The sequence below is a fragment of the Ranitomeya imitator genome, chromosome 3 (genome assembly GCF_032444005.1).
Source record: "Ranitomeya imitator isolate aRanImi1 chromosome 3, aRanImi1.pri, whole genome shotgun sequence".
NCBI lineage: Eukaryota > Metazoa > Chordata > Amphibia > Anura > Dendrobatidae > Ranitomeya > Ranitomeya imitator.
Genome location: NC_091284.1, coordinates 12,179,076 through 12,202,616, shown reverse-complemented (window position 1 = coordinate 12,202,616; position 23,541 = coordinate 12,179,076). Strand labels below are relative to the sequence as shown.

The window sequence follows — 23,541 nt, the reverse complement described above, 5'->3', positions numbered from 1 at the left end:
TGACCGGGAGCTCTCTCTCTCTCCCGGAGCGCAGCTGCACCCTGCTCACGCTGCTCTGTTCCTTGCGCGCATGCCTTACCCGCTCTCTGCCCGGCTTCCTTCCTGTCCCAGTCTCTAAGTCTGCCCCCTGGGGAACCTGTAGCACAGCTCAATGGTTCCAGGCATAGAGCCGAGAAGGTAACTGCCCCTGGACTCTTCTTGTGCTTCACCTCCTTACATCCCCCCCTCTTTCTGCTTGCCATTCCACGGGCGAGATTTTCAGGAGTTCCTGTTGGCTATCTTCCAGTCCTTGCACAGTCTGCTGCCAGATGAACTCGTCCTGATTGTAGCGAACAGGGGGTACACCAGCCATTGAATGTTCAGAGCGTCTCAAATCAGCAGGGGCGGAAGTGTCAACTGCTGTGGGAGGAGTCGAGGTTTCCTCCAATACGTTGGTAGTTTCAGGCACCAGCCCTGTTTCTGCGTTCCCAGGGAGAGATTGGGAGTCTTCCTCGTCTTCCACATCTACATTGATCGCTGGCGCAGCCGGTGGGGGCGCTAGAGCCAATTGGACTGATTCAGGATCTCGAGACAAACAGGGACGCAACATATTCCTGTGCAGTGTGCGGGTGGGAGTCCCCTCTTCCGTTTTGGGCTGGACCTCATAAACGGGAACCCCGTTGCCAAGCCGTCGCTTCACTCGGTACGGTCTTTTCTCCCACCGGTACTCTAGTTTGTTGTGTGGGCCTTTTCCCTCACTAAGACTCGGTCTCCAGGCCGCAGGGCTGTCCTCTTTTGAGGAGCTACCTGGGGATGCTCAAATTCTTGCAGTCGTTTCTGCACTAGACATTGAATTGTCCGTAGCCGACGACGATGTTCTTGAACCCAGGAGTACACCCCCGTCCGTGGGTAGTCCTCCTCGGGTTCCAGCTCCAGCTCTGCCAGCCCCTTCCCGGGTCGGCCAAAGAACAAAGAGTAGGGGGTGAATCCGGTGGTGCTGTGTTTCCGATTGTTATACGCCCACACTAGAGTTGAGCGACTTTTACTTTTTTAGGATCGAGTCGGGTTTCGCGAAACCCGACTTTGTCAAAAGTCGGGTCAGGTGAAATCAGCCGATTATTGCGAAAAGTCGGGGATCGGCCGAAACACGAAACCCGATGCAGGTCAAAGGGGAATCAAAGTCGGCAGTGAGTGGAGGACAGGAAAACACCTACAGTGCCCATTTTAATGCCTAAAACATCAATTCTTGTTACTTAAGCTTGTCAATCTTAATTTACCTTATAATATTAATAATAATCTTTATTTTTATATAGCGCTAACATATTCCGCAGCGCTTTACAGTTTTGCACACATTGTCATCACTGTCCCCGATGGGGCTCACAATCTAGAAATAATAGTTAGTGATTGAAAATTGGGGGTCATTTGGCTAAAGTTGTGGGGGGATAGGGCTGGTTCAAGTTTTTCATGGGCCCAGGAAATGCGGACTACGTCACGGCGCAGGAGCAGGGAGACGTAAGTATTTCAACTTTGCAAGCAAGGGGGGGCCACTCGTTCGCATTGGCACTGGCACAGGGCCCCTCAAAGTACGGCGGTGTGTTTGACGGCAGCGGCGCCTCCCACCGGCAGAGACACTTTTGCGTACTATGAGGGGTGTTATGACCTAGTGGTCAGGACAATAATGGACCTGGTGGTTAAGAGCACACGGAATGACCTGATAGTTACTGATAATATAGGACGAGCTCTGAGACGTGGGAACTCTGCTGACCGCAATCCCTAATCCTATCACACACACTAGAAATAGCCGTGGATTGCTCCTAACGCTCCCTATGCAACTCGACACAGCCTAAGGAACTAGCTAGCCCTAAAGATAGAAAATAAAGCCTACCTTGCCTCATAGAAATTCCCCAAAGGAAAAGGCAGCCCCCCACATATAATGACTGTGAGTAAAGATGAAAATTACAAACACAGAGATGAAATAGATTTAGCAAAGTGAGGCCCGACTTACTGAACAGACAGAGGATAGGAAAGATAGCTTTGCGGTCAGCACAAAAAACTACAAAAAGGCCACGCAGAGGGCGCAAAAAGACCCTCCGCACTGACTCACGGTGCGGAGGCGCTCCCTCTGCGTCCCAGAGCTTCCAGCAAGCAAGACAACAATCAAAATAGCAAGCTGGACAGAAAAATAGCAAACCAGAGAAAAACAAGCAGGAACTTAGCTTCTGCTGGGAAGACAGGTCACAAGAACGATCCAGGAGTGAACTAGACCAATACTGGAACATTGACAGGTGGCATGGAGCAATGATCTAGGTGGAGTTAAATAGAGCAGCCAGCTAACGAATTAACCTCGTCACCTGTGGAAGGAACCTCAGAAGCCGCAGCCCCACTCACCACCACCAGAGGAAGCCCATGGACAGAACCAGCCGAAGTACCATTCATGACCACAGGAGGGAGCTGGACAACAGAATTCACAACAGTACCCCCCCCCCTTGAGGAGGGGTCACCGAACCCTCACCAGAGCCCCCAGGCCGACCAGGACGAGCCAAATGAAAGGCACGAACCAGATCGGCAGCATGAACATCGGAGGCAAAGACCCAGGAATTATCTTCCTGACCTAACCCCTCCATTTGACCAGGTACTGGAGTTTCCATCTCGAAATACGAGAATCCAAAATCTTCTCCACCACATACTCCAACTCCCCCTCAACCAACACCGGGGCAGGAGGATCAACGGATGGAACCACAGGCGCCACGTATCTCCGCAACAATGACCTATGGAATACATTATGGATGGCAAAAGAAGCTGGAAGGGTCAAACGAAACGACACAGGATTGAGAACCTCAGAAATCTTATACGGACCAATGAAACGAGGCTTAAACTTAGGAGAGGAAACCTTCATAGGAACATAACGAATCGACAACCAAACCAAATCCCCAACACGAAGTCGGGGACCCACACAGCGCCGGCGGTTAGCGAAACGTTGAGCCTTCTCCTGGGACAATGTCAAATTGTCCACCACATGAGTCCAAATCTGCTGCAACCTATCCACCACAGTATCTACACCAGGACAGTCCGAAGACTCAACCTGCCCTGAAGAGAAACGAGGATGGAAACCAGAATTGCAGAAAAACGACGAAACCAAAGTAGCCGAGCTGGCCCGATTATTAAGGGCGAACTCAGCCAAATGCAAAAAAGACACCCAATCATCCTGATCAGCAGAAACAAAGCATCTCAGATATGTTTCCAAAGTCTGATTAGTTCGTTCGGTTTGGCCATTTGTGTGAGGATGGAAAGCCGAGGAAAAAGACAAATCAATGCCCATCCTAGCACAAAAGGCTCGCCAAAACCTCGAAACAAACTGGGAACCTCTGTCCGAAACGATGTTCTCCGGAATGCCATGTAAACAAACCACATGCTGGAAAAACAATGGCACCAAATCAGAGGAGGAAGGCAATTTAGACAAGGGTACCAAATGGACCATCTTAGAGAAGCGATCACAAACCACCAAAATGACCGACATCTTTTGAGAGACAGGGAGATCCGAAATAAAATCCATAGAGATATGCGTCCAGGGCCTCTTCGGGACCGGCAAGGGCAAAAGCAACCCACTGGCACGAGAACCGCAGGGCTTAGCCCGGGCACAAGTCCCACAGGACTGCACAAAAGAACGCACATCCCGCGACAAAGACGGCCACCAAAAGGATCTAGCCACCAAATCTCTGGTACCAAAGATTCCCGGATGACCAGCCAACACCGAACAATGAACCTCAGAGATAACTCTACTAGTCCATTTATCAGGGACAAACAGTTTCTCTGCTGGGCAACGGTCAGGTCTATCAGCCTGAAATTTTTGCAGCACCCGCCGCAAATCAGGGGAGATGGCAGACAAAATTACCCCCTCTTTGAGAATACCCGCCGCCTCAGGAACACCCGGAGAGTCGGGCACAAAACTCCTTGACAGGGCATCAGCCTTCACATTCTTAGAGCCTGGAAGGTACGAAACCACAAAATCAAAACGGGAGAAAAATAGCGACCAACGAGCCTGTCTAGGATTCAACCTTTTGGCAGACTCGAGATAAGTCAAATTCTTGTGATCCGTCAAGACCACCACGCGATGCTTGGCTCCTTCAAGCCAATGACGCCACTCCTCGAATGCCCACTTCATGGCCAACAACTCTCGATTGCCAACATCATAATTGCGCTCAGCAGGCAAAAACTTTCTAGAAAAGAAGGCACATGGTTTCATCACCGAGCCATCAGAATTTCTTTGCGACAAAACAGTCCCTGCTCCAATCTCAGAAGCATCAACCTCGACCTGAAACGGAAGCGAAACATCTGGCTGGCACAACACAGGGGCAGAAGAAAAACGACGCTTCAACTCCTGAAAAGCTTCCACAGCCGCAGAAGACCAATTGACCACATCAGCACCCTTCTTGGTCAAATCAGTCAATGGTTTAGCAACACTAGAAAAATTACTGATGAAGCGACGATAAAAATTAGCAAAGCCCAGGAACTTTTGCAGACTCTTCACAGATGTCGGCTGAGTCCAATCATAAATGGCCTGGACTTTAAAAGGGTCCATCTCGATAGTAGAAGGGGAAAAAATTAAACCCAAAAATGAAACCTTCTGAACTCCAAAGAGACACTTTGACCCCTTCACAAACAAAGAATTCGCACGAAGGACCTGGAACACCATTCTGACCTGCTCCACGTGAGACTCCCAATCATCCGAGAAGACCAAAATATCATCCAAATATACAATCAGGAATTTATCCAGGTACTCTCGGAAGATGCCATGCATAAAGGACTGAAATACTGATGGAGCATTGGAAAGCCCGAATGGCATAACCAGGTACTCAAAATGGCCCTCGGGCGTATTAAATGCTGTTTTCCATTCATCGCCCTGTTTAATACGCACAAGATTATATGCACCACGAAGATCTATCTTGGTGAACCAACTAGCCCTCTTAATCCGAGCAAATAAATCAGACAGCAGCGGCAAAGGGTACTGAAATTTGACTGTGATCTTATTAAGAAGGCGGTAATCAATACAAGGTCTCAAGGAACCATCCTTCTTGGCCACAAAAAAGAACCCTGCTCCCAATGGTGACGACAACGGGCGAAAATGACCTTTCTCCAAGGATTCCTTTACATAACTCCGCATAGCGGCGTGCTCTGGCACAGATAAATTGAACAGTCGGCCCTTAGGAAACTTACTACCAGGAATCAAATTGATAGCACAATCGCAATCCCTATGAGGAGGTAGGGCACTAGATTTGGGCTCATCAAATACATCTCGGTAATCCGACAAAAACTCCGGGACTTCAGAAGGGGTGGATGACGAAATAAACAAAAATGGAACATCACCATGTACTCCCTGACAACCCCAGCCGGACACAGACATAGATTTCCAATCCAATACTGGATTATGGACCTGTAGCCATGGCAACCCCAAAACGACCACATCATGCAGATTATGCAACACCAAAAAGCGAATATCTTCCTGATGTGCAGGAGCCATGCACATGGTCAATTGGGTCCAGTACTGAGGCTTATTCTTGGCCAAAGGCGTAGCATCAATTCCTCTCAATGGAATAGGATACTGCAAGGGCTCCAAGAAAAAACCACAGCGCCTAGCAAACTCCAAGTCCATCAAATTCAGGGCAGCGCCTGAATCCACAAATGCCATAACAGAATAGGATGACAAAGAGCAGATCAGAGTAACGGACAAAAGAAATTTCGACTGTACCGTACCAATGGTGGCCGACCTAGCGAAACGCTTAGTGCGCTTAGGACAATCGGAGATAGCATGAGTGGAATCACCACAGTAAAAACACAGCCCATTCCGACGTCTGTGTTCTTGCCGTTCAGCTCTGGTCAAAGTCCTATCACATTGCATAGGCTCTGGTCTATGCTCAGATAATACCGCCAAATGGTGCACAGCTTTACGCTCACGTAAGCGTCGATCGATCTGAATGGTCAAAGACATAGACTCATTCAGACCAGCAGGCATGGGAAATCCCACCATGACATCCTTAAGGGCTTCAGAGAGACCCTTTCTGAAAATTGCTGCCAGGGCACATTCATTCCACTGAGTGAGTACAGACCACTTCCTAAACTTCTGACAATATATCTCTACCTCATCCTGACCCTGACACAGAGCCAGAAAGATTTTCTCTGCCTGATCCACTGAATTAGGTTCATCATAAAGCAATCCGAGCGCCAGAAAAAAACGCACCAACATCACGCAATGCCGGATCTCCTGGCGCAAGGGAAAATGCCCAGTCTTGAGGGTCACCACGCAACAAAGAAATAATGATTTTCACTTGTTGAACAGGGTCACCTGAGGAGCGAGGTTTCAAAGCAAGAAACAATTTACAATTATTTTTGAAATTCAGAAACTTAGATCTATCCCCAAAAAACAAATCAGGAATTGGAATCCTAGGCTCTAACATTGGATTCTGAACCACAAAATCTTGAATGTTTTGTACCCTTGCAGTGAGATTATCCATACAAGAGGACAGACCTTGAATGTCCATATCTACACCTGTATCCTGAACCACCCAGAGGTAAAGGGGAAAAGAGAGACAAAACACACTGCAAAGGGAAAAAAATGGTCTCAGAACTTCTCTTATCCCTCTATTGAGATGCATTAGTACTTTGGGCCACCTGTACTGTTATGACCTAGTGGTCAGGACAATAATGGACCTGGTGGTTAAGAGCACACGGAATGACCTGATAGTTACTGATAACATAGGATGAGCTCTGAGACGTGGGAACTCTGCTGACCGCAATCCCTAATCCTATCACACACACTAGAAATAGCCGTGGATTGCTCCTAACGCTCCCTATGCAACTCGACACAGCCTAAGGAACTAGCTAGCCCTAAAGATAGAAAAATAAAGCCTACCTTGCCTCAGAAAAATTCCCCAAAGGAAAAGGCAGCCCCCCCCCCATATAATGACTGTGAGTAAAGATGAAAATTACAAACACAGAGATGAAATAGATTTAGCAAAGTGAGGCCCGACTTACTGAACAGACAGAGGATAGGAAAGGTAGCTTTGCGGTCAGCACAAAAAACTACAAAAAGGCCACGCAGAGGGCACAAAAAGACCCTCCGCACCGACTCACGGTGCGGAGGCGCTCCCTCTGCGTCCCAGAGCTTCCAGCAAGCAAGACAACAATCAAAATAGCAAGCTGGACAGAAAAATAGCAAACCAGAGAAAAACAAGCAGGAACTTAGCTTCTGCTGGGAAGACAGGTCACAAGAACGATCCAGGAGTGAACTAGACCAATACTGGAACATTGACAGGTGGCATGGAGCAATGATCTAGGTGGAGTTAAATAGAGCAGCCAGCTAACGAATTAACCTCGTCACCTGTGGAAGGAACCTCAGAAGCCGCAGCCCCACTCACCACCACCAGAGGAAGCCCATGGACAGAACCAGCCGAAGTACCATTCATGACCACAGGAGGGAGCTTGACAACAGAATTCACAACAGAGGGGCCCTGTGCCAGTGACGTCGCCAACGAGTATGCCCCCCCAGCTGATGAAGGAACCTGCACTTTCATCTGCACCTTCCTCTTTGTCCCCATGTAAGGTGTTATAGTATGCGGGAAGGGGAACCTGACTTTACACAGCCAGAATCTGACCCTGCTGAGAGTGCAAGGGGAATGTAGTGGTCTGGGTCATTGTACCAGCAGACTCATCTAGCAGTGGCTGGGCAGGATGAGGAGGAAACACAGATATAGGCCCAAAATAAAAAAGTAGGCTAAAAGCAGTTCAAAATTGGTAAAAGGACTAAACAGGCGGCACTGTTTTGTTCAGTGGAGGAGAAAAGCAAGGAGTGGCAGACACCGTTAGTAGGCCCAACCAAACAAGTAGGCCAAATGCAGTTTAATTTCCGAAACAGGATGAAAATTGAGGCTCAGCTTTGTTCAGTGGAGGAGAAAAGCAAGGAGCGGCAGACACCGTTAGTAGGCCCAACCAAACAAGTAGGCCAAATGGAGTTTAATATTCACAACAGGATGAAAATTGAGGCTCAGCTTTGTTCAGTGGAGGAGAAAAGCAAGGAGCGGCAGACACCGTTAGTAGGCCCAACCAAACAAGTAGGCCAAATGCAGTTTAATATTCGAAACAGGATGAAAATTGAGGCTCAGCTTTGTTCAGTGGAGGAGAAAAGCAAGGAGCGGCAGACACCGTTAGTAGGCCCAACCAAACAAGTAGGCCAAATGCAGTTTAATATTTGAAACAGGATGAAAATTGAGGCTCAGCTTTGTTCAGTGGAGGGGAAAAGCAAGGAGCGGCAGACACCGTTAGTAAACCCAACCACACAAGTAGGCCAAATGCAGTTAAATATCCAAAACAGGATGAAAATTGAGGCTCAGCTTTGTTCAGTGGAGAACAACAAGCAGCGGCAGACACCGTTAGTGGGCCCAACCAAACAAGTAGGCGAAATGCAGTTTAATATTTGAAACAGGAGTAAACTGGCGGCTCAGCTTTGTTCAGTGGAGGACAACTGTAATGGGAGGCAGACACAGTTAGTAGGCCTAAATAAGTAAGTAGGCTAAATGCAGTTCAAAATTGGTAACTGGAGTACACAGGCGGCATAGCTTTGTTCAATGGAGGACAGCTGTAATGAGTGGCGCAGACAGACTTAGTAGGCCTAAAATAACCTGGACCCGTTGAAGCGCTTTGCGTGAAACGGCCGTAGTCCTTACCGTTTCCCCGCACCCTCTCCTGTTCACGTCCTGCCGCCTCTCCATGTGTACCTGATTGCTGTTTGTAGCAAATAAAGGACTTCATCACAGCATTTCTAGGGGTGAGTGCCATATTTTCTCTTCTGATATACCGTCAGTGAAGCCTTTGGTCCTCTGTGGATTGTTCTGTGAGCACCACCCTGAGCTGTTTTCTCTGGATAGTGTTGCAGCGGACGCTGCCGCCGCTCATCCACACACCTGTGAAAAGTTGTGGTTCTAGTGCCGCACGGCTACCATTCTTTGGTTTGGTTCTGGTTCCTAAAATAAAAAAGTTGGCTAAATGCAGTTCAAAATTGGTAACAGGAGTACACAGGCGGCATAGCTTTGTTCAGCGGAGGACAACTGTAATGAGAGGCTGACACAGTTACTATGCCCAAATAAGTAAGTAGGCTAAATGCAGTTCAAAATTGGTAACAGGAGTACACAGGCGGCATTGTTTTGTTCAGTGGAGGACAACTGTAATAAGTGGCTCAGACAGACTTAGTAGGCCTAAAATAAAAGAGTAGGCTAAATGCAGTTCACTGTTGGTAACAGGAGTACACAGGCGGCATAGCTTTGTTCAATGGAGTACAGCTGTAAAGAGTGGCACAGACAGACTTAGTAGGCCTAAAATAAAAAAGTAGGCTAAATGCAGTTCAAAATTTGTAACGCAGGCGGCATAGCTTTTTTCAGTGGAGGGCAACTGTAAGCACTGGCTGACCTGGGTTACTAGGCCCAAATAAGTAAGTAGGCTAAATGCAGTTCACATTTGGTAACGGGAGTACACAGGCGGCATAGCTTTGTTCAGTGGAGGACAGCTGTAAGGAGTGGCGCAGACAGACTTAGTAGGCCTAAAATAAAAAAGTTGGCTAAATGCAGTTCAAAATTGGTAACAGGAGTACACAGGCGGCATAGCTTTGTTCAGCGGAGGACAACTGTAATGAGAGGCTGACACAGTTACTATGCCCAAATAAGTAAGTAGGCTAAATGCAGTTCAAAATTGGTAACAGGAGTACACAGGTGGCATAGCTTTGTTCAGTGGAGGACAGCTGTAAGGAGTGGCGCAGACAGACACAGGTAGTAGGCCTAAAATAAAAAACTAGGCTAAATGCAGTTCAAAATTGGTAACAGGAGTACACAGGTGGCATTGCTTTGTTCAGTGGAGGACAACTGTAATAAGTGGCTGACACAGTTAGTAGGCCAAAATAATAAAGTGGGCTAAATGTCAGCCCATAAATAAACTGGTGGCATAGCTAGGTACAGGGGTGGGCTCCTCTGCTGAGTAGCAGACAGTGGTAGTTGGCGAAAAGTATTAACTGGTCTAAATGGAGGCCAGGGCCCCTGTATATTTTTACTATCATCTATCATTTCAACAAATTTGTATTGGCAGTGCCATTGAAGGATTTAACAGCACAGACTACACAGTGGTGGAGCAGGGAGAGGTAAGTTTTGCAAGTGGTAGAGCACTGTTCGAGCGGGGGGGGGGGGGACACTCTCTCGTGGGCAGCGGAACTGGCACAGGCTCCTCATATTGCGACGGTGTGTCTGACGTTGGTTGTGCACCACCACCGTCAGAGACAATTCATTGTACTATAAGGGACCCTGTGCCAGTGCCGTCGCCCAAGATTGGGCGCACCCACCTGTCCAGGCAAACGGCACTCGCACTGGTGCTTGCGCCAAGCGGTGACCACGGCCCTGTGGGGGGAGTCAGCCCATTTAGGGAGGTATAAAAATGGCCTATGGTGGACATTCATCAGCTGCAAATGGATGAATTGGAGTAGTCATTAAGAGGAGGCCAAAAGCAAGACATTTTTCAGGCAAGCTACGTGTCAGCAGGGGAAGGTGGGGCAAAATAATTTTAAATCCATGATTGGTTCATTTTAATGAAGGTTAGATCATCAACATTTCGGGTAGCCAGACGTGTCCTTTTTTAGGTCAGTATTGAACCAGCAGCACTGAAGACACTTTCTGATAGCACACTAGCAGCTGGGCAAGCAAGCTCCTGCAATGCATATTCTGCCAATTCAGGCCAGGTGTCTATTTTAGATGCCCAGTAATCATAGGGGAATGACCTGTGAGGGAGAACATCGATAAGGGAGGAAAAATAGTTAGTAACCATACTGGACAAATGCTGTCTCCTGTCACTTTGAATCCATGCAGCAGTACCTGTCGTGTCTGCGGTCATTGCGAAATCACTCCACAACCTGGTCATAAAACCCCTCTGTCCAATGCCACTTCTGATTTGTGCACCTCTAACACCTCTGCCATGTTGCCCCCTAAGGCTCGTGTGAGAACCATCACCGCCTCTGTGTGCTGGGAATGCCTGAACCAAACGGTCTACAAGAGTTGCTTGTTTGGTAGCCAATATTTGCTCCAGGTTCTCATGTGGCATGATATTTTGTAATTTTCCTTTGTATCGTGGATACAGGAGGCAGGCCAACCAGTAATCATCATCGGTCATCATTTTGATAATGCGGGGGTCCCTTTTTAGGATACGCAAGGCATACTCTGCCATGTGGGCCAATGTTCCAGGTGTCAATTCACTGCTTGTGCTGGGTTGAGGAGCACTTTCTTGCAAATCAACTTCACTTGTGGCCCGCAAAAACTCTGTACCTGAACTTGCAACGCCACCAGTTTCTATTGCCCCCCGAGAAGCATCCTCCTCCCATAAATATTCATCCCCATCATCCTCTTCCTCCTTCTGCTCTTTGTCCGCCACCTCGTGCAGGAGAGTTCCCTGACCAGATAATGGCTGACTGTCATCAAGGCTTCCCTCCTCCTCGGCTGCAGACGCCAGCTCCTTAATGTGCATCAAACTTTGCATCAGCAGACGCATTAGGGGGATGCTCATGCTTATGATGCCGTCGTCTGCACTTACCAGCCGTGTGCATTCCTCAAAACACTGAAGGACTTGACAGAGGTCTTGGAGCTTCGACCACTGCACACCAGACAACTCCATGTCTGCCATCCAACTGCCTGCCCGTGTATGTGTATCCTCCCACAAATAAATGACAGCACGCCTCTGTTTGTACAGCCTCTTAAGCATGTGCAATGTGGAGTTCCACTTTGTTGCCACGTCGATTATTAGGCGGTGCTGGGGAAGATGGAGCGATCGCTGATGGTTCAGCATATGGCTGGAGTGTACGGGTGACCGGCGGATGTGCGAGCAAAGTCTTCGCACCTTCAGGAGCAGGGCTGGTAACTCCAGATAATATTTCAGGAAGCACTGCACCACCAGGTTCAAGGTGTGAGCCAGGCAAGGAATGTGTTTCAGTTGTGAAAGGGCTATGGCAGCCATAAAATCCCTTCCGTTATCACTGACTACCTTACCTGCCTCAAGATGTACACTGCCCAGCCATGACTGAGTTTCTTGCTGCAAGTACTCGGCCAGTACTTCCGCAGTGTGTCTGTTGTCGCCCAAACACTTCATTTGTAGCACAGCCTGCTGGGGCTTACCCCTAGCTGTTCCATAATGGGACACCTCGTGTGTAACACTGGCAGCTGCGGATGGAGTGGTCGTGCAACTGCACTCTGTGGGAGAGCTTTCACTTCTGGAAGAGGAGGAGGGGGAGGGGGTGAACGCCTACAGCCAACTGTTTCCTAGACCGTGGGCTAGGCAGAACTGTCCCACTATGGCTGTCCCCTGTGGACCCTGCATCCACCACATTAACCCAGTGTGCCGTGATGGACACGTAACATCCCTGGCCATCCTACTGGTCCATGCATCTGTTGTGGGGTGCACCTTTCTACTGACTGATTGCCTCAGTGCATGGACAATGCAGTCTTTGACATGCTGGTGGAGGGCTGGGATGGCTTTTCTCGCAAAGAAGTGTCGACTGGGTAGGTCATAGCGTGGTACTGCGTAGGCCATCAGAGCTTTGAAAGCTTCGCTTTCAACCAAACGGTAGGGCATCATCTCTAACGAGATTAGTCTAGCAATGTGGGCATTCAAACCCTGTGTACCAGGATGACAGGATGAGTACTTTCTTTTCCTAGCGAGAGTCTCTTGTAGGGTGAGTTGGACTGGAGAGCTGCATATGGTGGAACTAGCGGGGGTGGTGGTGGACATGGCAGATTGAGAGAGGGTTGGTGATGGTATTCTTGATGTTGGCCTACCTACAGTGTTTCCTACCAAGAACCTTTTGATTCCCTGACTGCTTTGGCCTTGCGACGATACCTCCACATTTGCTGCTGGTGGTGTCCTAACCGGTGGGCTTACTGTGAGGGAAGCAATGTAGCATTGCTGACTACCTTCATTCTGAGCAGGTGCACCAACGGTACTGGACGTTTGGTAGTTAGTCCAGGCTTGCAAGTGCATGCTGGTTAAATGTCTACGCATGCACGTTGTATTTAAATTTAGGAGATTCTTCCCTCTGCTAAAGGTCTTTGAGCACTTCTTACAACTTTGCACTGATCATTCGGATCTTGGTTAAAAAATGCCCACACTGCACTCTTCCTACTATGGATTACCTTTTCAGGCATTGCACGCTGTGCTACTTTCACCAGATGGCCACGGTGTCCTAAAACTGTTGCTGTTGCGATGTAGATGGCTGCTGTGGATCATCCTCCTCCGCTTCAGAGCTACTGGCAGCGGCACCCTCTTCCCCCAATGGCTGCCAATCTGGGTCAACAACTGGGTTATCTATCATCTCCTCTTCAATTTCATTTGCACCGTCCTCTGTGTCACCGTGTAAGGTGCTATAGCGTTCGTGACCGGGCACCATAGTCTCATCAGGGTCAGATTCTGGCTCAGTACACTGCGAGGGCAATGTTGTGATTTGAGTCAATGGAACAGCATAATAATCTAGCTGTGGCTGGGCATCTGTGCACTCCATGTCCGATTCATCTTGTAATGGGCTTTTAACAATTTCCCTCTCTAACCCAGGCACGGTATGTGTAAAGAGCTCCATGGAGTAAACTGTACTTTCGCCTGCCGCATCTTTCACTTGTGGTTTAGGTGAAGGACACAAGGAAGCGACTTGTTCCTGACCGGGAGCATCCACTGACGACGCTTTTAGATTTCGAACCTTCTGAAGAGGAGGCGAAAGAGCTAGAGGCTGAGTCAGCAAGGAAAGCCAAAACTTTTTCCTGCTGCTCCGGCTTTAAAAGTGGTTTTCCTACTCCCAGATAAGGGAGCCTTCGAGGCCTTGTGCAGCCAGACGATGACGCTGGCTCAACACCTCGAGCCTATGGTGCTATTTTGCTTTTCCCACTACCACCAGATGCTCCACCACCACCAACACCACCATCAGTACCAGCTGGCAACACCCGCCGACGGTATCTTCCACCAGACTTCCTCATTTTTGGAAAAATCTAACCAAAATAACAACCGTTATATGGTACTGTGAAACAAGGTAGAAGGTGTATATAAACTTGTGGAGAATTTTAATCTCACTTTTTTTTTTGGGGGGGGAGACTGCAACAAAACTCAGGCGTAGTGTATTACACTACACAATGTAAGTGGCAGAACGTGGCTGGAAGATGTACGACAAACAGAACTGATGTATAGAAGCTTGTTGGCAGTTTAAAACTCCCTTTTTGGGGGGGAGACTGCAGCAAAAAACAGGCCCTGTGTATTACACTACAAAATGTAAGTGGCAGAACGTGGCTGGCAGATATACGACTAACAAAACTGATGTATAGAAACTTGCTGGCAATTTAAATCTCCCTTTTTTTTGGGGGGGAGACTGCAACAAAAAACAGGCCCTGTGTATTACACTACACAATGTAAGTGGCAGAACGTGGCTGGAAGATGTACGACTAACAGAACTGACGTATAGAAACTTGTTGGCAATTTAAATCTCCTTTTTTTGGGGGGGGGGGGGCGAGACTGCAGCAAAAAACAGGCCCTGTGTATTACACTACGCAATGTAAGTGGCAGAACGTGGCTGGCAGATATACGACTAACAGAACTGACGTATAGAAACTTGTTGGCAATTTAAATCTCCCTTTTTTTTTTGGGGGGGGGGGGAGACTGCAGCAAAAACCAGGCCCTGTGTATTACACTGCACAATGTAAGTGGCAGAACGTGGCTGGCAGATATATAAAAAAAATACAAGGGCTGTAGTTCAATTTCAATCTCCCTACAATGATCAAAGGACAAGTATGGCAGCAATAAAAAGGACTACTGCACACAAAAGTGTGGACAAAGAAACAAGAGAACTGTGCAGAAAGGAGCAACAGGATTTTTGCTGTTAAAAAAGCAGTTGGTTTTCACAGTGGCGTACAAACAGCAATGCAGCTATCAGGGAGCCTTATACGGCAGCCTAATAAGCTACAGAGCTGATGCACACAAAAAAAAACTCCACTGTTCCTGCAAAGAAAAGGAGGTGTTGGACAGTGGAAATCGCTACAGCACAAGCAGTTTCGGCGTTAGTCTTCCCTCCCTAACTATATCCCTTCTTCTGATGAAGCTGCAGCAACCTTTCCCTATGCTAAGATCGGCAGAAGTAAGATGGCGGTCGGTGTGTACGCCCCTTTATAGCCCCTGTGATGCCGCAAAAAGCAAGTCAATCACTGTAATGCCCTTCTCTAAGATGGTGTTGACCGAGACCTACGCTACCCACACTCTGCATCCTCCTTCATTGGATGAGAAATGGCGCTGAAAGCGTCATACGAAACGTGACTTTGGCACGATGATCGCTGACCTCATGGCCGATCCCACACTAGGATCGGGTCGGGTTTCATGAAACCCAACTTTGCCGAAAGTCGGCGACTTTTGAAAATGTCCGATCCGTTTCGCTCAACCCTAGCCCACACCAATTCAGGGACGGACTCAGTCCACTTCACCTTCTGGTCCTCTTCCAGGGTCCTGAGCATTTGAATCAGAGTGTGGTTAAATCTATCACAAGCCCCATTTCCCTGTGGATAATAAGGGGTGGTCTGGGACTTATCGATTTTGTACAGCTGGTGCAGCTCCTCCATCACTCTTCCGAGGAAGCAGGCCCCTTGATCAGAATGGATTTGAACAGGACACCCGTACACCTGTATGAAGTGTTTGCAAATTGCGTGAGCAGCAGACTCGGCAGTCTGGTCCCGAGTGGACTACGGCAAATTTAGTAAAGTGGTCTATCATCACTAAACAATGCTCATAGCCTTGGTGTGCTGGTCCAATTGTCAAGTAATCTATTGCGAGCAGGTCCATGTGGCCAGAAGACCTCACCATCTCTGTGGGGGCTCGTTGTTCTGGTGGTTTGACCAGCTCACAACTTCTGCATTGCTGACATACTTTCTCCACAATGTTCCTTAAGTTGGGATGATAAAATAGGCGCTGTAACCACTGGAAAGTTTTTTCTGGCCCAAAGTTGCTCCTTTCTCATGTGCTTCCTTAGCCACTTGATCTATCAAGGACGAGGGAATCACCGTCTGCCATACAAGACTGAGTTCTGTTTGCAGGAATACCTTCCAGTACAGGATACCATCTCGCAACTGGAGCCTCTCCCACTGGTGTAGCATCTTCAATACTTTAGGTGACATGAACCTCCTCTCGTACCTATTGGGCATTTGTTCAGGCACAACCCACCTTCTCAACTGAGCTATCTCTGGATCCCCCTGCTGCACTCGGACCCACTCATCGCGCTGCTCCAGCAAATTCACACAGGCCTCTTCCTGTTCAATTTCCCACGTCGCTGCCACCGTCCTGGCAGTCTCTCCAAAACCTGGAACCTCCACATCTTCCAGTTGTTCATCCTGGCTGGGAGCTGGTTTGCGATAGTTTACTCAGGAGAGGACATCCGCATGAACAGCTCCTGTTTTATACGAAATTCTGTATCGGAACTTGGCCATTCGGGCTACCCAACGTTGTTCTAGGGCCCCTAACTTGGCATTCTCGAGATGGGCAAACGGATTGTTATTGGTACGTACATGAACTTCTGAGCCAGCCAGATATTCCACGAACTTCTCAGTCATTGCCCACACCAGCGCCAACAACTCCAGCTTAAACGAACTGTAGTTTTCTGGATTCTTTTCCGAGTCATGCAAAGACCGACTGGCGTATGCAATGACGCGCTCTTTCCCGTCCTGCATCTGCGATAGTATGGCCCCGAGGCCCTGCAGGCTCCCATCAGTGTGCAAGATGAACGGTTGTGTGAAGTCAGCATAGGCCAGCACGGGTGCCTCCGTCAAAGCCTTCTTCAAAGCCAAGAATGCCTCCTCCTGATGCTTCCCGCACTGTATGTTCCTGTTTTTGGTGCAAGAGGGCACTCCCCTCACCAACTCCTGGAGTGGATTAGCAAGGCGGGAAAAGTCTTTTACGAAGCGTCTGTAGTATCCTGTGAGTCCCAGGAACGCACGCACATCTTTCACAGTTTTTGGAGTTGGTCACTCTTGTACCGCAGCGATCTTCTCCTGGGAAGGCCTCACCCCCTCAGCGGAGACAACGCTGGGGTTTCACTTTCAAGCCATACTTCTGTAGCCGACTCAGAACTTGCTCTAGTCTCTGCAGATGCTCCTCAAAGGTGGGGGCAAAGACGATGATATCATCCAAGTAAATCAAAGTGGATTCAAAGTTCAGGTCCCCCAGGCATCTCTCCATGAGTCGCTGAAATGTTCCTGAGGTGTTTGCTAGGCCGAAGGGCATCCGCTCGAACTCATACAGTCCCATCGGAAGGATGAAAGCTGTCTTGGCTCGGTCTTGCTCAACATGGGCACCTGCCAGTAGCTGCTGGCCAAGTCTAATGTGGAGAAATATATATGGCATTCCCTAGTGCCGTCAGGGATTCCTCTATCCTGGGCAGTGGGTACGAGTCCCGCACTGTGCAAGCGTTGAGCCGGCTATAGTCCACACAGAACCGCAAGGACCCATCTTTCTTTCTCACCAAGACAATAGGGGCAGCCCACGGGCTCTGACTCTCGTGTATAACTCCCTTCTTCAGCATGTGTGACAGCATTCCCTTCACTTCCTGGTACATCTGTGGGGGTATTTGGCGGTACCGTTCCCGGATTGGTGCCGCATCCCCGGTGGGTATCTTGTGGTTGATGGCCGTGGTACATCCAAAGTCATCTTCATCTTTAGCGAACGCCTCCTGAAATTTCCCCAATACGGCTTCCACCTGAGGTACCTGCTGCGGAGTAAGTTCTGAGAGCTCCGCCCTCATGCGTTCCAGTATCTGGCACCCTTCTTACAGTAATCTAGGGTCCGGAGCTGCCTCCGGCCTTGACGGTAACCTGCCATGGATCTTCTGGCCTTGCGGTCAGCTGTACCGCCTCAGTTGGGACCAACTCGTCTGGGAGGCACAGGGCTTGGGCGACTTCACTTCTAGGGGGCAAAGTTGTATCTGTCTCCCCCAAATTTATGCAGCGCACAAGGACAGTTCCATCCCGCACGGTAGCCAGGGACCGCGCGACCAATATTCCTGATGGCAGCAGGTCGGCTCTGCTGGGCTCAATTTGGACTTTGACCCCATCCAGCGGGATGCCGGCTCATATAGGCAGGGGAAGCACCATCTGCCAAGGGGGCAACACTCGAGGTGGGGGCGACGACTTTGCCCAGTTCCTTTCCGTCGCTGTATGCTTCCCAGACCTGGGCGGTCAGTATCAGTTGTTGAAAGACCCTTCTCTGGGGGTTTGGTAACTCCATTGTTGCAGGAACTGTTCCAGGGACTCGTTGAAAACCAGGCTTCCGAGGTCTTTTAACACATTCATGCCCAGGGTCACGGTATGGTCTTTAGCTACCTCTACATCCACCAGTACCAATCCTCTTCTCCCGAGGTCTTTTCCGCAGACCTCTATGTTCAGCCATACCACCCCTGCGACCGGGATGGGCAAGTGATTGGCTGCCATAAGTTTGATCACAGGGCCCCATTCGGGCCCTAGCGCCTCTGTGAAGTGACGGCGGAAATATCTCTCAGGCATGGTGGTCACTTGTGAGCCGGTGTCTATCAAGCACCGCACTGCTCTTTCATTGATTTCTGACCAGACCAGTGGGCATGTGGAAACAAGGCTGTGGGGACTTTTAATCCTCCTCCACTGTTCTTCACGCTCCGAGCGGTGCCCCTCGAGCTCAGAGCCACCTAGTTTAAAGGAGGACGTGGGGATGGTCGGCTCCGCCGGGGACACCATCGAGCAATGTGGCCGGATTCTCCACAAGTGTAGCATGTAAGAGGGCTTCTCCTCCTGGTAGTTTCACCCTCCTTTCAGGGAGCAGCTTCTCTGTCTCGCACCAGAGGGCTGGGCCCTTCTGCCTTAGTTCTTCTGGAGGCCTACATTTCTTCACGGACCTGTCTAATCTCCATTCTCAGGTCCTCCACCCACTGGGGAATATTGTCTGCGGTGGTGGTTACCTCCCCGCTCTGCACCCTTCCCACCAGCTCCTTGTTCTTGTTCTCGCACACGCGCCTCACTGCCAACCTCAGAGAAAGTCATATCTGGCTTTACTCGCATGTGCTCTCGCAGTGCCTGTTTCATCATTGCGTCATGCAGTCCCGTCACCAGCTGATCTCTGAGCACCACATCAACTGACCCAACCCCTACACCGTCCTTTCGTCTGATAGCAGTGTGAAGCACTTGTAGGGTGTTCATGAATTGGGTCACAGTCTCCCCCTCCCGTTGTACCCGGTGAAAAAGTCGCATGCGAAGTTCCCCTACGTCAGTGGGGTCCCCATGCGTCTCCTCAAGTACGCACAGCACTTTGTCCAGGGTATCTCTCTCCCGGGGGGACCTATGCATGACAGAATCCCGCGCCTCCTCCTCCAGGGCCATCAATGCAATTTCTGCCTCCAGGGCTGGTGTCATGGGATGCATCATTCCCCGGATACGCTCCGTCCAACTCCACAGCATTACATTGTTCCCAGTGAACCTTGGCAAATTATTCAACATGGTTCCTAGGGAAATGCTAGACCTGGGAACTTCCCCAGCTGCTTGGTCTGCCCTGTCCGCGCTACTGTGTGACATCCTGCCGACTATGTCAAATGTAATAGTATGCAGGTACTGAGTATGTCACCACAGAACAGACAGACCAACAGTTGAGGGGTTTAATAACAGGAATCAGATTCTCCTCGCAGGGAGGAAGCAATGGAATATAACTAGCAATAAAACAGTGCAAAAATATGGGAGTCAAACAGTGTAACAGAAGTAAGCAGGATTTTCTTGAGAAAAGAGCACTTATCAGTCTGATGAGGACTTGCTGGAAGGGTCGTCTTCTCCAACATAGGCGCCGAGAAACAGCGGCACTTTTCGGCCCTCTGTTGTCCGTGGGCTGAGTAGTCTCTAGGAGCCCGCTGCCTGGGGTTTCGGGAGTTAATGTGAAATGGAGAGGATCTGAGTCTTCAGTTTTTACAGCACAGCCTATCCCGGGAAAACGATGGTCAGTCTATTATTAAGTCTCTCGCGAGGAATCAGGGACTCTGCACTGATACCATGGGTACCAGGGGTCACAGTCTCTGTACTGATACCGCGGGTACCAGGGGGTCGCAGTCTCTACACAGGCCAATGTCTCTACACGGGTCTCAAAGCGCCCCTCTCCAGTCACAGCAGAGTCCGCTTTCATGTACTCACAAGATGCAGTCTTTCTGGGCAGTCTCCCTGTATTTGTCCTCTGACCGGGAGCTCTCTCTCTCCCGAAGTGCAGCTGTACCCTGCTCTGACTGCTGTTCACGCTGCTCTGCTCCTTGCGCGCGCGCCTTTCCCGCTCTCTGCCCGACTTCCTTCCTGTCCCAGTCTCTAAGTCTGCCCCCTGGGAAACCTGTAGCACAGCTCAATGGTTCCAGGCACGGAGCCGAGAAGGTAACCGCCCCCGGACTCTTCTTGTGCTTCACCTCCTTACAGGGGTATTATATGTACCTCACACCTTCTATACCTCATGTACTGGAGATTACAGGTAAGAGGGTATTACTGGGGTATTATATATACCCCGCACCTTCTATACCCCATGTACTGGAGATTACAGGTAAGAGGGTATTACTGGGGTATTATATGTATCCCACACCTTCTATACCCCATGTGCTGGAGATTACAGGTAAGAGGGTATTACTGGGGTATTATATGTACCTCACACCTTCTATACCCCATGTACTGGAGATTACAGGTAAGAGAGTATTACTGGGGTATTATATGTAGTTGGCCGACCCGGAGGTTGGTTGTCATTTGATTTTGGGTTTCCATGACAACCACTGGCAGTCTACAATTACGTCTCCTAAATACTGTGATCGCTTTTGATCACAGGTTTGAGAGGGTTAAACAGCCGGGGGATGCGGGCTCCTCTCCTGGCTTTGTCTGCTGGAGTTCAGCTGCTGTGCCCTCCAAATCGCCAGAACTTACCTATATATTCAATTTCAGGAAGGGGATAAGCATAATTGGTGTCATTATGTCTGTAAAAGTCCAGTCTATCAAAATGTATATATATATATTTTTAACCATATTCTGAATTTTCCCAAAAAAAAGGTTGAAATGCCAGATTTGGTTTCTAAGGCTGTTTTTCACCAGAAAAATCCAATTTTTTTTACTGAATCAAAAAAATAAAAAATTCATCCACGTTTGCCTCTTACCTAGTCAAATCAGTTCTCATACTTTGCACTGATGAGGATCAATACTCTGAAACACCTTGTCTGCAAATTGAGTTTCTGATTTGGCTTATATGCTAGGTCATATTACAAGGTTCGTTAAAGGGTCGATGATGATTTGTAGGATCGCTGCTTCCAACAGGTGGCCCTAGAGTTCTAGTTCTCTTCCTCTCTGAAGAGGCAATTTGCATATTCAATTTCCCAGAGGAGCATTGCATGGTGAATAAGCCTCCTCACCTTGGCATGCCAGAGCGTCAGTCTCCACGAGGAGAAACCTTACCCCTTAGGCGTCTATCCATGTTTTGTATCGTTGTAATTGTACGGAGCTGTTTCGACGTCCTTTTTACTGCACGATGGACTCCGTAGAATTGTGGTATTTTTTAAACATTGCACTTGGATTTTTTTCCCCAATTTCAGTGCCCTGTCTAGTAGAATGAATGACTCAGAACTACAACTGATCCCGCAATGTCCAAGGCCTCTTACAATGTTGGCATCTCTTCTTTCTCCCATCCGAAGATTTTCCTGTTGTTGGTGTTCTTGTTCCTGTTGTTGGTGTTCTTGTTGCTGTTCTGATCGTCTTTGCTGTAGTCTTTTTGGTAAGTCAGTGTTTTGGGCGATTTCCTGGATAAATATAAGATATAATTCTGTGGAGGAGACGAGGGATCTACTAGATCTGTGATCTCTTATGTTTCTAGTGTCTGAGGAAGAAGAGATTGGAGTCCAGGACTGAGGATCTGGAGATGAACAGTCAAGGAAATTATTGTCTCGCCCCCTCAACCACCCCTGGAGCCAGTCCCGCAGGTGTCATTATGTTCATGATTATTCTACAGTTTATCTGATGCTACATTCCCAATACCATTACCACTAACATTCACACACAATAGGGGTAGTACAACCCCTGGCAAAAATTCTGGAATCACCGGCCTTGGAGGATGTTCATTCAGTTGTTTAATTTTGTAGATAAAAAGCCGATCACAGACGTGGCACAAAACTAAAGTCATTTCAGATGGCAACTTTCTTTAAGAAACTCTCAAAGAAATCAAGAACAAAAATGTGGTAGTCAGTAATGGTTACTTTTTAACCAAGCATAGGGAAAAAATTTTGGAACCACTCAATTCTGAGGAAAAAATTATGGAATCACCCTGTAAATTTTCATACCCAAAACTAACACCTACATCAGATTAGATCTGCTCGTTAGTCTGCATCTAAAAAGGAGTGATCACACTTTGGACAGCTGCTGCACCAAGTGGACTGACATGAATCATGGCTCCAACACGAGAGATGTCAATTGAAACTGAGGATTATCAAACTCTTAAAAGAGGGTAAATCATCACGCAATGTTGCAAAAGATGTTGGTTGTTCACAGTCAGCTGTGTCTAAAATCTGGAACAAATACAAACAACATGGGAAGGTTGTTAAAGGCAAACATACTGGAAGACATCAAAGTGTCAAGACCGGAAACTTAAAGCAATATGTCTCCAAAACAGGAAATGCACAACAAAACAAATGAGGAACGAATGGGTGGAAACTGGAGTCAACGTCTGTGACCGAACTGTAAGAAACCGCCTAAAGGAAATGGGATTTACATACAGAAAAGCTAAACGAAAGCCATCATTAACACCTAAACAGAAAAAACCAAGGTTACAGTGGGCTAAGGAAAAGCAATGGTGGCCTGTGGTTACTGGATGAAAGTCATATTCAGTGATGAATCGCGAATCTGCATTGGGCAAGGTGATGATGCTGGAAACTTTGGTTTGGGGCCGTTCCAATGAGATTTATAAAGATGTCTGCCTGAAGAGAACATGCAACTTTCCACAGTCATTGATGATATGGGGCTGCATGTCAGGTAAAGGCACTGGGGAGATGGCTGTCATTATATCTACTTTATAATCGTCTAATTCTGTCTCTAACGGAAATCCCGCGTTGTTGATTGGTCGCGGCAGCTTCCCGAGACCAATCAGCGACAGGCGCAGTTCTGTCAGTCACAGTGCCACGCACAAATATATTATAGTGTCGATGTACTTCTTTCTTCCGATGATTTATTTAAATACAGTTAGATATTCATGTAATGGTTTATATATTTTGACGATGTGTTTAATAATTTCGTTCAGTTGTATTAAGTTCTATGAGCAATAAAATTTAATGCTAATGTATATATTTTACCCGGAAAATCCTGTGTATTCATTGCATTGTTTTTAAATCTTCATAAATAAACTACATACATATTCTAGAACACCCGATGCGTTAGAATCGGGCCACAATCTAGTCTATATATATATAATTGTCTAGGGGGTACTTCCGTCAGTCTGTCTGCAACTTCCATCTCGGAA

The 23,541-nt window shown here is 48.2% G+C and overlaps 1 protein-coding gene across 3 annotated transcripts in view; it reads left to right on the top strand.

Moving 5' to 3' along the window:
• The window catches only part of LOC138672485 (RNA polymerase-associated protein LEO1-like), a 233,266-nt gene that overhangs the window by 1,077 nt on the left and 208,648 nt on the right, over positions 1-23,541 (top strand). For 2 of the 3 annotated variants that reach the window (XM_069760500.1, XM_069760499.1), the window contains exons 2-3: positions 21,728-21,807; positions 21,907-22,012. The exons of the other annotated variant lie outside the window; for it this stretch is intronic. In XM_069760500.1, the coding sequence (XP_069616601.1) occupies positions 21,728-21,807; positions 21,907-22,012 (186 nt within the window). The remainder of the gene's footprint in view (positions 1-21,727; positions 21,808-21,906; positions 22,013-23,541) is intronic. 3 annotated transcript variants of the gene reach the window in all.